This window comes from Lissotriton vulgaris, chromosome 12, assembly GCF_964263255.1.
Source record: "Lissotriton vulgaris chromosome 12, aLisVul1.2, whole genome shotgun sequence".
NCBI lineage: Eukaryota > Metazoa > Chordata > Amphibia > Caudata > Salamandridae > Lissotriton > Lissotriton vulgaris.
Window position 1 is genome coordinate 731,533,073 of NC_141700.1, and position 17,330 is coordinate 731,550,402.

The window sequence follows — 17,330 nt, forward strand, 5'->3', positions numbered from 1 at the left end:
AAGAGTGTGAGGAGTTCTGGTGACATTGCACGTTTCCTTGGAAGAATAGTTGGTGGAGTGCAGGTAAGTTCCAGGCAATACTCATACTGTATTTGTATTACCCACTTGTCTGAGGTGATTGACTTTCAGACAGGTAGGAACTGTGAGATTTCACCCGACAGGAGTGGAATGATCGAGGGTAGCAGAGGGAAGTCAATATTTGTTGGCAGGGGTTGTGTGGTTGGAGTTGCCTCTGCTTCTTCCCATATTATTTCCTCTGTTGCCTATTTGAAAACTACCTCTGGAGAAGGGAGATTGGTTGTTACCCTTATAAGAGAAGGAGGGATTGTCTGTGGACACTGTTTTTGAGCCACCCCTGTAAAAGGAGCAGCAAAAGGAACCCCTGCTACAAGGTAATTGTAAGGCCCCCATGGACTTTGCAGTTTCTGTGACTTTCTTCATCTCTTTTAGGGAAGTATCGACAGCTGGCCCGAAAAGATGCTCCTTATGAAAGGGTTGATTAAGTATGGAGGACTGTACCTCCTGCTTGAAATCAGAGATTCAATGCCAAGCGTGTCAGCGCAATAGAATGCTAGTGTTGATGGCACCAGATGCTGTGTGTGCTGCATCCAGAGCACATTTTGGGTGGAAGTGTTGGTAATGAGTTTCCCTTCTTGAATGAGATCGTTAGCTTTGGTTTTATACTCATCTGGCAAATATTGTATGAGTTTTTGCAACTCATCGTAGCAAGCCCTATCGTAGCATGCTAAAAGCGCTTGAGCATTGGCAATACGGCACTGGTTAGCCACCTGCGAAGCCACTCTTTTGCCTGAGGCGTCAATGAGTTTAGACTCCTTATCAGGAGAAGGGGCATCGCCTGTGGTTTGAGAGTTAGCTCTTTTGCGGGTGTTAGATACCACAAGAGAGTCTAAGGGCAACTGACCTTTTATATATGCGTGGTCTGTAGGAGCAGCTCTGTATTTTTTATCTAGTCTAGGAGCGAGTGTTCTGGATCTAACGGGGGGCTTGAATACCTCATCTGTGTGATTTAACATGCCTTTGAGCATTGGTAAAGAATTAGTAGACCTTTGGGAGTGTGTTAGTGTCTCAACAAGGAAATTATCTTCTAGAAGGTCTGTATGAAGCTCCACCCTGTCATATTGAGCAGCACGGTTGATAAGCTGAACATTGCCAATGTTGTCGTCCGGTGGGCAGGGTCTGGAGGGATAAGGGTCGGGGTCATTGTCCTGATCTGGTTCCTCATTATAATTCTATCAGGAATCAGTGTCCTGTGGTATGTCCTGAACTTGTGGCATATCCTGATCTTCATCCCCATAATCTTCATCCTGTGGGTCAGGTGGTAGTGGATGTGGTGTTGTATAATTGATTGTGTAAGGATTACATTTGAGTTAGGAGGGGGAGAAGGAGGTATGTAAGGGGGAGAGGAGTTAGTACCCATGCCCTTTTTAGGTTTCGCCTGGGGCACGGGCCTCCTAGCTCCGCCCCCAGGAGAAATCTTTAGTTTTGCAGTATGGGGGACTTGAATCCACCCTCTGTTCCATTGGCTAGCTCCATAAATGGAGGCTAGCCATTGGAACAGAGATCTGTCCGTCATGGCCGGACCAGATTCGTGGGCGTTCCTGCAATTTTTTCCCTCTCCACCCTTTTCGCATCGTCATGGTGGCGGTGGGCGGAGTTTTTTTTTTTTCCGTTTGTATTCGTCATTCCATGCCGACCACGGCCGGCGGAAGAAGTCCAGGTGAGTGGTTTTTTAAATTCCTGCCTTCCCGCCCCCCCTCCCGCTGTCCGTGTGTCCGTTCCGCCCCCCTCCCCGTGTGCCCGTTCCCTCTCCTTTCACTGAAAGTGATTTGTTTCTGGAGCTCGGGTCAGATGCGCTGTCCATTCCCGCCCCCATCCCGCTGTCCGTGTGTCTGTTCCCGCCCCCCCTGCCGCTGTCCGTGTCTCGGCTCCCGCCCCCCCCTCCCGCTGTCCGTGTCTCGGCTCCCGCCCCCCCTCCCGCTCCCCCTCACGCTGTCCGTGTCTCGGCACCAGAGTCCGAAACTACCACTGCTTCATTGTCTTTGCAGTGCACTCGTTTAGAGCACCAGAAGGAAAGGGGACACTTTAACTGTAGAGCCTCGGAAGTGCATGTGCAGTTGCTCGTTCGACTCGGGGGTGGTTCTGTGTATGTACTTGTACTGTTGGAGCACTGGTGCTTCTACATTTGTGCATGTCATGTGGGTCTGTGCACGTTTGAACTGTAGGCAGTGGTCATTCTGCATTTGTGCACGCTTGTTTACATTGTTAGGGCTGCTGTGACGCTGCACTTGATTGAACTGTTAGCAGTTGCGATTCTACATGCTCCCTTGCAGTTTTTGGACTGTGATGACTTTGCATTGGAGTCATTTAATTTTGTGAGCCCTCTTCGGGTTGTGGACAGTGGAGCTCCCCACACAAGGCTACCCTTTGCCCTACCAACTGACACCAAGCTCCTGTGGGCTTGAGCCGGCCAGCATGAGCTCACTGCCTCTACACCGCAGACAATAACAACCCGGCTAATTATAGCAGTGTCATGACGTCTGTGCGGACACGGACTCTAATACAACCGAAGGACTGAGAGAGAGGCCAAGGAGGGCCTCAGTAGGGCGCACGCAACTGCCTGCTACCCTGCCCCCATGCCCCGTACAACATCCAGACCCGTCTCTTAAGACTTCTTTCTCTGTGCCTTTCGCGCGGGTGCTTTCAGGAAGCCCTACATTTGTTTGTCGTCCGTTTAACACCGCATATTTGTGTGGGCATCCGTAGCAGAAGTTTGCCGAAGGCTGCACTCAACCCTTGCATCTCATTTTGAAGGTCGTTGTGCTCGTGATTTGGGGAGCGGTTTCTGAAAAGCTTGTTCTTTTCGCTGTATCGTAAAGGAAGCTTGCAGTGTCGCTTGCAACCTTTCAGCATTGTCGGTAATAGGAGAGAACATGTTCAGCTCTCCAGCCCCGCCCGCCATCGAAGAGCCGGATGGGATGGTCCTTGTAAGATACCCGTGTCTCTCTGTTTGCATCTAGCGTCGCAGGTTACTTTCCTTGCTTGGCAAACTTATTACAAATACAGTAAACAGCGACAGGGTCCGTTCTTCACAATGGGATACATTCGATGTTAAACATTCCGCCCCTTCTTATTTCTGTTGTCTAAACAGACGCATTGTTTCACATGCTTTGGGGTCCACCAGGGCTTTAATTGGGATGAAAAAGCCAGGGGGTCTCAAAGGGCCGTGGCAAGTGTAATTAAGGGCATGGCTTAAAAACACGTAAGATAAAAATCTGTGCTTAGCATAGTGTGCCGCCCGATTTGTGTTTGGCTGTTTGTTATTGCATCCAGATATGATACAACATGTAAAATTATACCTACGACAAGTCAGGACTATTGACTTTGTCCCGCCCCCTCCTCCCCCTCCCCGTGTGTCCGTTCCGCCCCCCTCCCCGTGTGCCCGTTCCCTCCCCTTTCACTGAAAGTGATTTGTTTCTGGAGCTCGGGTCAGATGCGCTGTCCATTCCCGCCCCCCTCCCGCTGTCCGTGTGTCTGTTCCCGCCCCCCCTCCCGCTGTCCGTGTCTCGGCTCCCGCCCCCCCTCCCGCTGTCCGTGTCTCGGCTCCCGCCGCCCCTCCCCCTCACGCTGTCCGTGTCTCGGCACCAGAGTCCAAAACTACCACTGCTTCATTGTCTTTGCAGTGCACTCGTTTAGAGCACCAGAAGGAAAGGGGACACTTTAACTGTAGAGCCTCGGAAGTGCATGTGCAGTTGCTCGTTCGACTCGGGGTTGGTTCTGCGTATGTACTTGCACAAATGTAGAAGCACCAGTGCTCCAACAGTACATGTCATGTGGGTCTGTGCACGTTTGAACTGTAGGCAGTGGTCATTCTGCATTTGTGCACGCTTGTTTACATTGTTAGGGCTGCGGTGACGCTGCACTTGATTGAACTGTTAGCAGTTGTGATTCTGCATGCTCCCTTGCAGTTTTTGGACTGTGATGACTTTGCATTGGAGTCATTTAATGTAGAGAGTCCTCTTCGGGTTGTGGACAGTGGAGCTCCCCACAGAAGGCTACCCTTTGGCCTACCGACTGACACCAAGCTCCGTGGGCTTGAGCCGGCCAGCATGAGCTCACTGCCTCTACACCGCAGACAATAACAACCCGGCTAATTATAGCAGTGTCATGACGTCTGTGTGGACACTGACTCCAATACAACCGAAGGACTGAGCGAGAGGCAGAGGAGGGCCTCAGTAGGGCGCACGCAACTGCCTGCTACCCTGCCCCCACGCCCCGTACAACATCCAGACCCGTCTCTTAAGACTTCTTTCTCCGTGCCTTTCGCGCGGGTGCTTTCAGGAAGCCCTGCATTTGTTTGTCGTCCTGTTAACACCGCATATTTGTGTGTGCATCCGTAGCAGAAGTTTGCCGAAGGCTGCACTCAACCCTTGCATCTCATTTTGAAGGTCGTTGTGCTCGTGATTTGGGGAGCGGTTTCTGAAAAGCTTGTTCTTTTCGCTGTATCGTGAAGGAAGCTTGCAGTGTCGCTTGCAACCTTTCAGCATTGTCGGTAATAGGAGAGAACATGTTCAGCTCTGCAGCCCCGCCCGCCATTGAAGAGCCGGATGGGATGGTCCTTGGAAGATACTCGTGTCTCTCTGTTTGCATCTAGCGTCGCAGGTTACTTTCCTTGTCTGGCAAACTTATTACAAATACGGTAAACAGCGACTGGGTCCATTCTTCACAATGGGATACATTCGATGTTAAACATTCCGCCCCTTCTTATTTCTGTTGTCTAAACAGACGCATTGTTTCACATGCTTTGGGGTCCACCAGGTCTTTAATTCGGATGAAAAAGCCAGGGGGTCTCAAAGCGCTGTGGCAAGTGTAATTAAGGGCATGGCTTAAAAACACGCAAGCTAAAAATCTGTGCTTAGCATAGTGTGCCGCACGATTTGTGTTTGGCTGTTTGTTTTTGCATCCAGATATGATACAACACGTAAAATTATACCTACGACAAGTTGGGACTATTGACTTTGTCAATGGTTGTTAATTGCATTAGATAAATAAGCAGCAACTATTGCTTGTATATAATATTGAAAACCCTTCTACTTAAAGCCCTGGTAACACCACGACAATGTTGCTGCTCCTTAATTTAAACAAGAGAAGGGAAATCCAGAGAAACAAGAATTTGCAATGCAATAGGTCTCGCATTAGGAAAGTTTGAGCTATTGGTATTGTAAATAACACATTTTTAGGTTTCGCCCCGCGATCCGCTGCGCAGGGCGAAAACTTTTGTTTACCAGTATGGACAAAAGTCCCACCTCTCTGTTCCATTGGCTAGCTCCACAAATGGAGGCTAGCCATTGGAAGAGAGAGGCGTCCGTCATTCTGCGAGGCGACTCGTGGGCGTTCCTGAGATTTTTTCTCATTCAGCCCCTTTTATCACGTCAGTGCGGCGGTGGGTGAGGTTTATTTTTTTGGTCGTCCATGTTTCTTTTGGTCATTCCGCGGCCGACCGCCGCCGGAAGTCCAGGTGAGTGCTTTTGATTGTGGCCGTTTCCGCCGCCCACCCCCCCTCCCGCTGTCCGTGTGCCCGTTACCGCACCCCCCTCCCGCTGTTCGTGCTTTTCCCGCCCCCCTCCCGCTGTCCGTGCTTTTCCCGCCCCCCCTCCCGCTGTCCGTGCCTTTCCCGCCCCCTTCCTCCCGCTGTCCTTGCCTTTCCTGCCCTCCCTCCCACTGTCCGTGCATTTCCTTGTTAATATTTCAGTCAAGACTCAAACACAAATCAGATCGATTGGCCTTGTCAGTGCTTGTTGAACCAGTTACAATGTATTTGATAATCTTAACATCAGTGGATGTCCTACACTTTACCAGGAGGTGCACATTTTGTGGTGTAAATTAACAGTATGGGAAGGTGAGTCGGCCATTACCCTTCCCCGGTCAAGCCCACATTCCTCCACAACTCCAGTTGTACTTTATTCACAACACATCTCAGCGTGGTTCAAGTGTGAATGTTTCCAAGTGGGCAAGAATACCACCTGCTCACAGGGAAACCTTTGCTGCTGAAGGTGGCAATTCAGTTTCTCAGCCCTTAACCCATCAGGTGGTAGACAAGCTGGATTCCTCTGTATCAACCCTGCACAAGTACACAAGGAATTCATTCGCCCATAAATACAGCCGCAAACAACGTAGACACGTGGAAAAAAGACTTTGGTGCCAGTTGGTTTTGACAGGGACTTTTTAAATCAATTAAATAACTAAGCATGTAATAAAACACACACTTCTTCTGCGAATGAACTGCCAGGAGATTGACAAGATACATTAAATCCTTCTTAAAATAGTGAAGTCACAAAACACACCGAGCAGCCACCGACTTCTCACGTGAGGCTCTGAGGCTGAACCGGTCGCATAGGTTCCCTGGCAGGTCATCACCATACGGTTTCCTTTCACAACCATTCCTGGTAAACATTTATGAAAGGATAATTCGTCCGTCCATCAAAAGGCCCCCTTAGGTTCCCGGGCGGAATGTAAGACGCGCAGCTCGCCCGCACGCGAGGGAGCCTGCGGAGGTGAGCATCAGAGAGGGAAAAAAAAGTAGTTGAACGTCAGCACCACTCTGGAGGCACGAGGTGCTGCATCTTCACGGCACCCGACCAGGGGGCACACATGCCTGAACGGTGACCTTTCGCAGCAGCACCACAGATCATCCCTGTTGACGGAGGAGGCAAGTAAGGACAACAAGGGACACCCGACTCACAAAGAACCAGGGTACCTAAGCTTGCACATGTAAACCACTAATTCCAATTAAAGTTTAGTCCAGAGGTTTTCATTCTGTTAAACACACAGCATGTCAGTCACGTTAGACTGTATCGCAGGTACGTACTCTTCTGCTCATTCTTTAACGTGCCTTTTTAAACGTTTTGTATTATGGTTTTAATTAACTACACAATATATTTTTGTACTACTGGTACAGCATGTGTTGCACGTCAATCTTAAACACATTTTTTTTATGGAATGTCTTCCTTTTTCGTACTCGCTCTTGCATGCACCCGCCTATTTCTTATGGCCGTAGGGACTCTTCCCAGTGGTTGCTATCGCAGGCCCGTTGCCCTTTCTCCTTACGTGCTCTGCACTTTGTAATGTTGTATAGGAAGCTGCATGTGCAGGCTCTTGATATTGGAGTGCTCGATACTTGTGTCTTCAATGTCGAATTGCTTACTGTATCGCGTATGTGTCACCATTTAGCCACAAACAAATGTTTCAGGTTTGTATATTTGCATCAATAAATGTACAGATATTTCCACCATCCTTTTTATAAATCATATAAGCTTTGTGCGAAAGCCTGTCCCTGCGCCATGGCAGAAGCATCCGTGTTTCCTTTCAACAAATGGCTGTGTAGTCCTTTCGCTAAATGTCATTCACCCACCTTAATTTGTGTAGTTATTGGTACTGTGATAACTATAGGTTTCTTCTTCAGGGATGCAGAAGACGCTGTATATGGGCGCGATAGCTAAGACTGTGAGTGCAGAGTGACTAGGGAGTGCAGAGGGTGTATTACCGTTACATCGCAACTTTTACAACGCACTTCTATTACAACGCAACTTTTACAACGCTGGATCCATTACATCGCATGGCATTACAACGCATGACATTACATAGCAGATGCTATTACAACGCATGCCATTACAATGTAAGTATAGGTAAGTATATAATTTTTTTTATTTTATTTAATATTATTTAATTACTTTAATTAACATTAATAATAAATATATTAATTTATTTTTTTTATATTATAAATTAAATATATTAATTTAAGTAATTTTTAAAAATAAGTATGAGTATAGGAGTATATGTTTTGAGGTACTGAGGTATATGTTTTGGGGTGTTTGGGTATTTTTAGGTTTCTGGGCTGGGTTTTGGGTTACAGGGGTATTTTTAGGTTTTAGAGTTGGGTTTGGGTTTTGGGGTATAGGGGTATTTTTAGGTTTTAGGGCTGGTTTTGGGGTACAGGGGTATTTTTAGGTTTCAGGGTTGGGTTTGGGTTTTGGGGTACAGGGGTATTTTTAGGTTTCAGGGCTGGGTTTGGGTTTTGGGGTACAGGGGTATTTTTAGGTTTCAGGGCTGGGTTTGGGTTTTAGGGTACAGGGGTATTTTTAGGTTTTAGGGCTGGGTTTGGGTTTTGGGGTACAGGGGTATTTTTAGGTTTCAGGGTTAGGTTTGGGTTTTGGGGTACAGGGGTATTTTTAGGTTTCAGGGTTGGGTTTGGGTTTTGGGGTACAGGGGTATTTTTAGGTTTCAGGGCTGGGTTTGGGTTTTGGGGTACAGGGGTATTTTTAGGTTTCAGGGCTGGGTTTGGGTTACAGGGGTATTTTTAGGTTTCAGGGCTGGGTTTGGGTTTTGAGGTACAGGGATATTTTTAGGTTTCAGGGCTGGGTTTGGGTTTTGGGGTATAGGGGTATTATTAGGGTTCAGGGTTGGGTTTAGGTTTTGGGGTAGAGGGGTATTTTTAGAGTTCAGGGCTAGGTTTGGGTTATGGGGTACAGGGGTATTTTTAGGGTGAAGGGCTAGGTTTAGGTTATGGGGTACAGGGGTATTTTTAGGGTTCAGGGCTAGGTTTGGGTTTTGGGGTACAGGGGTATTTTTAGGGTTTTTTAAAAAACGACTAAAAAAATAAAATAATTAAATTAAATTAAATTAATTACAATTTTAAAATTAATTAATTTAATTAAATGAATTACAGTTTTAAAATTAATTAAATTAAATTAATTAAATTAAATTAATTACAATTTTTAAAAAAAAGATATACTTACCTATACTTCCGTTGTAATGGCATGCGTTGTAATAGCATCTGCTATGTAATTACATGCGTTGTAATGCCATGCGATGTAATGGATCCTGCATTGAAAAAAATCGCGTTGTAATGGTATGCGATGTAAAATTATGCGTTGTAACGCCATACATCCCAGAGTGACTGCAGAGATTAAGGTAATGACAATGTAAATGACAATGCCATTTATTTATCTGTTTTCAAAACCAACACATAAATACACATTTTGTCATTTACAATGCCAATAGCTCTAACTTTTCCAAAGGCGAAACCATTGCATTGTAAATGCTTGTTCTTCAGAGGTATAGAGCAATCCTCTGAGAGATACAGCTTCCTTTCTTTAGGAAGAGTGGCCAGGAGGTGTCCAGTTTTAGGGTCAATATTAGTCTTTTGTTTTGGATCCAAAGGTGGGTCGTCAGACCGAGGCTCTTCAGATGGGGTATCTTTTTCTTTAGGAGTTGATTTTGGCGTCAAAGATTTAGGCTGAGAGTCTTTGGGCATCAAAGTTTTGAATCCGAGTGCTTGGTTTTAGCGGGTTTGGGCTCTGAAGCTTTCGGAATGTAAGTTCTTGGTTCCGAACTTTACGGCGCGGAGGATCTCGGCTCCGAGCCTTCAGATGTCGAGGATTTCAGTTTAGACCATTTCGGCTCCAATGCTATAGATTTGCAGGATTTCGGCTCCAAAGCCTTAGATTTGCAGGATTTCGGCTCCAAAGCCTTCGGTGTCGAAGGTGCCGGTGGTGTGGAGACTGGCAAATGCTTCGTCTTATGTTTCGGTGTCGAGGGTGTTGGTTCGGCACCGGATTATAGCTGGCTCGAGAACGAGCCGGAAGGCTCATCTTTGTGTTTCATAGCCGGGCTGGATGGCAGGGCATCTGAAACCTTTTCTCGGTGCCGACCGGAGGCAGAGTTCTGTACTCCCGGTACGTTGACCAGTAGTTCTTCCATGTCGGAGTCAGCTTCGGACACAGAGACCAATTCTTCATCCTCGGCTTCTGCAGCAGGACGATGGGAATCTAGAACTTCACCGAAGATGTCCGGTATGGAGCTGCTACTGCGTTGTAACTCGTGGCTTCGAGCCCGACGATCACAAATGGTTTTCTTGGATCGGAACAATCGGCACGCTTCACAGTCCTTTTTGTCGTGTTCCGGGGCTAAGCAGAGGTTGCACACCTCGGGCAAGTGTGTCCATGGAAATTTAGCACTGCACCAAGGACATAGCTTAAATGGAGTCCGTTCCATCAACTGCTGGCGTGGTCAGAACGGGTAGGCCCGACGGCCCGCCTCGAAGCTCCTGATTGGAGGTTTTAACATTTTAAAACGATACGCGTCAAACAGGAAACCGCGATCGAAAGACAATACCATAGAGGGTAGAGGATTGCGCGTCAAAGGAGTTTGAGAACAATCCAGAACCACAGCAATACACATCCGAACACGATGGCGGAAAAAATAAATGTGGGTTTGGAGTCAATGCCCATGCGCACTATCACCAAAAGGAGGAGTCCCCTACCTTGTGACTGCAAAGACTTCTTTGAACAAAAACAAAGTGCAAACATCTGGACCCAACACTAGATGGCGATCTCTACGTAGAAGGAAATGAGGTAATTGTATGGTAGAATAATTTTTTGTTGAGGTAACGGTCAGTAGTGGCAATGTTCAAATGTGGAGCTGTGATGATACTCTACAGGTAAACCTCTATGAAGCTGAAACCTGTGTCCCACCCAGTGAGTGATTAATGCTGACCTGCAATGAAAAACGCCAGCTGGAAGAGGCCGAAGATCGAATGGAAGGCATTGATCAGAATGGAGGGCTCTTCTCGGTTTCTGCAGCAGAAGATGCTTGGAATGAGAAGCAGGAGGCTGGTGACCCCGGAAATGATCAGGTAGTAGGGGATTAGGTACTGTGCGGGGCAGTCGTGGAAGAACACCGACCCTGTGGGAGCAAGAAGAGAGCATCATCAGAAGTATTAGTGCACCTTCCATCCCAAGCCTCCTTTCATTTCGGCTTCTTTCAGTGAGTGGAAGGAGGAGAGCATCTGTGCACTAAAATGTATTTAAGTGGCAAAGTTGGGTTTTCATTTAATGTGTAAACTGGTTTTAAAGCCACTATGTACAGGCAGATCAGTGTAAAGAGCAAAGTGGCAGCAATGCTTCTCTATATTGCACATGTTGTTTAACAGAGGGGTAGTTTGAGGGGATAAGCACATAATGTTAATTTGTGGTTGCCCAACACCCTTCATTTTAATCCCAAGTACCCACCTGTTCCTTTGTGGTTTGTTTTTGGAGACAGGAATTTCAGTTTACTCCCAAAATTGTTCTGGGGTACCACTTAGAAAGGTGCTTTAGGGATGCTTCCTCATAAACAACCATGACTTGCATATACTACTAGTAGTGCAATATTGTACCGTAACAACAAGCAACACATCAGATACTATTCTGCTCTATCACATTCTTCAGCCTGATGTGTGGCCATTCATTATGTGTTCAAGCCTCATTTTGCGACCTTAATACCTCCTAAGCACGTTTTGGAATAATTTGAGGTGAAGTGCAAGCAGTCGTCAGCAGAATAAGGGACCATCTCCTAACAGGAAAAAGAGTCAAACAGGAACACATCTCGTTTGTACAAACTTTCAGTGTTTGACTCATCTAAATGGAACCATTTGTCTTGGTTTTTTTAGAGCTAGAACACCAATTTCTATGAGGTTTACCCTAAATGTGAATGTCTTTGTAGTACACAAGTATTACGCCGAGAAAGTTCAGGCTGATGGCAACCAATCTGGTTGCAGTTAGGTCTCCCTGTTTACTCTGGTGGATGAGAAATATCTAAGTCACTTGGTGAAAAGTACGCAATTTTGTGCCGTACTGTTCCGGACTCTACACCCACTCTGTGCCTGCCCGACTGTAGACTTTAGCCAGGATTAAAGCATTTGGTGATGGTGCTTTTTGTCTTGAATGTTGTTCTTTGTTCTGCTGGTAAGCAATGTAGCAATTTAAAACCAGTCCTGCATGCATTCGTTTCTGAGTGTGTTTTTGGCCAGACATGCCTGACCTTATGTTGTATCACTGCACAGTGAAGGGTCTGTTCAGCTCCAGTGTGTGTGTGGCCTGGAGGAAGGGTTGACCCTGCAGGAGCATGTCTAGTTCACTATGTTTGCCCTTCTAGGTGAAGAAAAGCTTGGAATCACATACTACACTCAGGACTGACGCTGAGGCTACCACCAAAGTATGCTGCGAAGGGCCTCTGAGGTGCTGTTTTCATCACACATTTCCATTTTGGACACACTGAGGCAGAGGAAGTTTTCCTCTGATGCTCGATGTGATCCAAGCGCTCTGGAATTTTGCCCCAATTTCTGGATTTGCCCTCTCGTTGGAGGCAGAACTTGGTATCACCTGTAAGTTATCAGGATGGTTCGGTTTGTGCTAAGCCCTGTCCATTGGTAATGCTTTTAAAGAAATAAAGCTGCCCAGATCAGTGAAGATCCTGGACCGCTGCTTCTGTCCAACCTCAGATGATTGAGAAGGATAACGTGTTCTGCTGTGTCATGGGCCGCTGTACATCATCTATGTTTGTGAAATACATCATCTTCCTTTCCTCATCAGCCCAGACTCTTCTACCTCCAATTATCCCTCACTCATCATCATTCTTTATCCTTCCCACATCCTTCTTCACTCATAAACCCTCATTCCTCACTCATTTACCATCTGCCACTCACACTTCAGCCCTCACCTATTCTTCATTTATCATCCCTGTCTCCATACCCCTGAATCCTCACTCCTCGTCCGTCATTCACCATCCGTTGCCTCTCTCGCACCGTAGAGTGAGGAGTGAAATTACATTATAGTGACTTCAAATGTACACTGATCTGTCCAACTTGGGACACCCTCATCCCTGGTTGTTCATACCTCATCTCTCACACCACCTTTTCATTCTTACCCCCTCTACTGGCAAGTGATGGTACTGATGTAAACAGTGCCCAAATACAGGCAGGCACCTAATGCTTGAAATGCTGAATGTAAACAGGCACGACCTGCTTTAAGTCTGTTTCATTTAAATACTTTCAACACATGAATTTAGAAAACAGACACAAATTATTTTTCAAATGATGGGCAGATGACAGGAGACAGTTGAGCAGGAAATGGGCATGGAATATGCCCATATGCGGGCATGCTCTATGGTTCTTGAATTCTCAATGGCTGGAGGAAAAGTGACCTGCTGAATTTGCATTTAATTCAGTTTCCTATTGTTCAGAAGGGAATTGTGGTATCCTTCTATGTGCTATGTATGTGTGGCTCTTTCTGATTATAGAATGTTATTTGTAGAATGTCATGATGTAGTCTTGTAATGATTCTAAAGGTGGCCAGGACTCTGTCAGTTGCTGCTGCCTGCCTGTGCCTCCTGTGGATGAGATCCTTTCCTTCTTTGAAATGAATAAAGAAACCTTTTATCCATCTTGTATCTGAGATGTACTTCTTCACATTGGCGACGAGGATGGGATTCGAACCCACGCTTGCACAGCACAATGGAAAATGTTATTGTAACTTCTAAAGGAGAACCTTGCCTTGCTAGTTAACTTCATTGACTGCCTGCCGTTAACTGCCTGCTGTGTTGCTGCCGTGTTGCCTACCTACTTTCAGTGACTGTCTGCTGAGTGTATTTTACTTGCCGAGTTTCTTGTTTCTGGGACATTAATTTAAAAAATATTGACTTCTGTTAACTTTGTTGTCAACGACCACGAGGCCACCAACGAAAGGCTTTCATATCTAAACAATTACCTTCATCTTCAGCCGCGCTCTCACCCGCGCTCCAGGCTCGTTTGTTGCACATACACGTAATGCTCCTGACGACATTGCGTTTCAAGCCTAACGCTGCGTTTCAAGCACGCAGCCTGACGCTGTGTTTCAAACACGCATAACGCTGCGTTTCAAGCTCACATAACGCTGCGTTTCAAGCTCACATAACGCTTCTCTCTATGCGTTTCACTCACGTCACACTCAAGCAGTGACGAACAATCCTTTTTCCTTGGCAACCCCTTTGCTCTTGGCAACGCTCAGCTTTCTTGGCAACGCTGCACCGGAACTTCGAGTCAGACCGGCAGAAAACTTGAATACTTGAATACTTTATTCTCTCTCGGCAGAAGACTTAAATACTGTATCTTCTTAATTGGTATTAATTTTTCTTCATGGAATTTATCGTTTTTCTGTGATAACATTTACTTTTGAATACTGAACTTCGTGGGAAAGTTTCCTTTGTCTCTACGCTGACACACTCAGCTTCAGTAGTGTGTATAATTTTAAATACCTTATCTGCGTTGACACCTGAACTTAACTTCGTGGGAAAGTTTACTTTGTCTCTACGCTGATACACTCAGCTTCAGCAGTGTGTATACTTTTGAATACCTTATCTGTGCTGACACACTCAGCCTTGTTAGAGTATAGAGTTTTTCTCTTCTTCTTTTCAGGTTTTGTTAATAATATTGTGCATTTTAACTTAATTTTACTTCCCTACAGGTTCATTCACATGCTATTTTATCTTTTGTGCTTGTTGTATTTTCATCTTTTGTGTTTGTTGTACTATTCACGTATGCAGAACGTCACAGCTGCTCCCTTTTTCCTTTCCAAACCAGGCGATCCACCCATTCGCTGGTCCAAATGGAAAAAGGTGTTCCTGATTTATGCAAGGGTGTGCGGTACTTCTCTTTCTGCGGAAAGGAAGTCTGCACTTTTAATGCACTGCTTAGGCTCTGAGGGGCAAGAAGTTTTCGAGCATTTACCTGAATTGTCTACTGAAGAAGCGAACAACTTAAATAAATTTGAGGTCAACATTAAAAAACTGGATGAACATTACTTGCTAAAAGTGAGTACCATTTTAGAAAGGTACCACTTTGGCAGGCGCATGCAGAAAGATGAGGAGTCTATAGAAACCTACATCACAGCTTTACGTAAATTGGCTGCCACTTGTAAATTTGAAGGTACGTTAGAAGAAAGAATACGTGATCAATTCATGTTAGGATGTTGTCTAGAAAAAGTTAAAGATGAACTGTGGCAAAAAGATGATCCTAATTTAGATGAGGTTATCACTATAGCCAAAAGATTAGAACATTCTGATGCATGTGTAAAGGTTTTTAAAAAAGAAAAAGAGGCATCTGAAAAAAAAGGTCTTAGTGGTTAATAAGACGTCCTTGGGAAAAAATGATCTGAGAGCTACATCTAAAACTGCTAAGAAGACATCTAACTCTGCTTCTTCTTTTTCTTATAATTATTCCAGAACCTCCTCTAATTCCAGACTAAAATGTTTTCGTTGTAATGCCTCTGATCATCTAGCTAATGATAGGTCATGTCCTGCTTTATCTTCTAAGTGTAACAACTGCGGTAAGGTAGGACATTACTCGAAGGCATGCAGGTCTCAAACTAATAAAAAAAAAAAAACAAGTGAAAGAAGTGATGATTGATGAAGACTCTGATTCTGATTCAGATGATTTACATTGTGGTGAGATTTCTTTATTTGATGAAACTGTTAGTTCTGATTCTGATGAATTACATTGTGGGGAAATTTCCTTATCTGATGGAAAAAAATGTAAAGGTGCTGTTGATGTTGTGCGCATTGATAATTGTGAGGTCAAAATGCTATTTGACTCTGGGGCAAAAATTACTTTAATACCTGAAATTTTCTTTAATGAGAAACTTTTTGGAAAAGTAAAAGTTTTCAAACCTGATATAAGACCTTTGGCCTATAGAAGAAAACCTATTAAACTTGTAGGTTATTTCAATGGTCAAATTGATTACAAGGGACTCCCCCCCTGCAGGAAAAAGTTACATCTCTTGCAGGGGAGATAGCATCATAAGTTGGTTTTATCAGGCAGACTTACATCTTGCCTTACTTCCTGGTGAGAATCCCTGCATAGTTCTGAGAGACATAGTATCGCACTCTGGGAAAAATGATCTTGTCTCAAATGTTGTGTCTCCATGCACATCTGGCTGTAATGTAGTAGGTTTACAAGAAGTCTCTAATCTGAGTAAAAATGAGGTATCTTATCCTGATTGGCGAGGACTGTTTGAAAATGTCTTTAGTGATAAACTAGGTTGTCTTTCTGTTTATGTTCACAATATTATCCTGAAGACAGATGCTGTTCCTGTGGCATGTAAAGTGCGTAGTGTTCCTTTAGCTATGCAGGAACCTATGTGGTTGGAATTAGAGAAACTCATGAGTGATGGAATCATTGTGAAATCTGAAGTAAGTGAATGGGTTTCGCCTGTTGTTTTAGCACCTAAACCCTCAGGCGAGATTCGTTTTTGTGTCGATCTTCGGGGTCTTAATAGAGAGGTTGTAGCTGATAGATACCCTCTTCCCAATATTAATACTATGCTAACGCAACTTGGGGACGCTTGCATGTTCTCCACTCTGGAATTGAGGGCTGCATACCACCAAGTGAGAATTGATGAGACATCCATGAGTTTCACAACCTTCATCACACCCTTTGGCACATATAAGTTTACTCGCTTGCCTTTTGGTTTAGTCTCTGCAGCCTCTGTTTTTCAGGGGGTAATGGAGGATGTATTGAAGGGTATCAATGGCGTTAAAATTTATCAAGATGACATACTGGTTTTTGGTTCTTCACAAGGTGAACATGATCTTAGAGTTAGATCTGTTCTGGAGCGTTTCGAGGACAGAGGACTGACTTTGAGAGAAAATAAATGTAGATTTAATTTGTCGGAGATTGACTACTTAGGTCATTGCTTGACCCCTGATGGTGTAAAACCAAAGGATAAACTGGTGAAGTCCATACAAAACTTGCCTACGCCAAAATCTAGAGAAGAGTTGGTTACCTTTTTAGGTATGGCAGAATATTATAACAAATTTGTGCCTAATTTTGCCAATAAAACTTCTAACATGAGAGCTTTGTTAAAGAAAGGAATTAAGTTTTCTTGGTCTCAGGTGTGTCAAAAGGAGAATGAGCTAGTGAAACATGATTTAAGTTTAGCTCCTTCTTTACAGAGTTTTGATGTGAATAATGATTCAATTTTGGTCACAGATGCTAGTTCTCGAGGTTTAGGGGCTGTGCTCAAACAAATGAGAGATGGGAAAGAGATTACCATCTTGTTTCTGTCTAGGTCTTTAGTTGGCCCAGAGTGGTCCTATTCTGTGATTGAAAAAGAGGCCCTTTGTATTTATTGGGCGATTAGGAAATTAAAAAGATTTCTGTGGGGTAATTCGTTTGTGGTTCACACTGATCATAAACCATTGAAGGAGGTCTTTTATAAAAAGGGTTTGGATGCCATTTCTTCACGTATTTGCAAATGGGTCATTGCTCTCCAAGAGTTTGAATTTGATGTGAGATATTTACCTGGGGTAAATAATAAAGTTGCAGATTGTCTCTCTAGATTAGTTGTGGAACAAACTGACCAGAATTCTTTACCATCTGAAGATTCTTGGGAAGTAGAGGAGTTCAAGGTCTGCGAGGTGGTTGAAGGAGTTGTTCAAGAAAGTGATTGGAGAGACGCTAT

General features: G+C 44.8%; 1 protein-coding gene across 2 annotated transcripts in view; it reads right to left on the reverse strand.

Moving 5' to 3' along the window:
- LOC147678416 (transmembrane protein 272-like) overlaps nucleotides 1-17,330 on the reverse strand; it is a 93,882-nt gene that overhangs the window by 25,906 nt on the left and 50,646 nt on the right. For both annotated transcript variants that reach the window (XM_086946007.1, XM_086946008.1), the window contains exon 4: nucleotides 10,573-10,761. In XM_086946007.1, coding sequence (XP_086802133.1) covers nucleotides 10,573-10,761 — 189 coding nt within the window. The remainder of the gene's footprint in view (nucleotides 1-10,572; nucleotides 10,762-17,330) is intronic.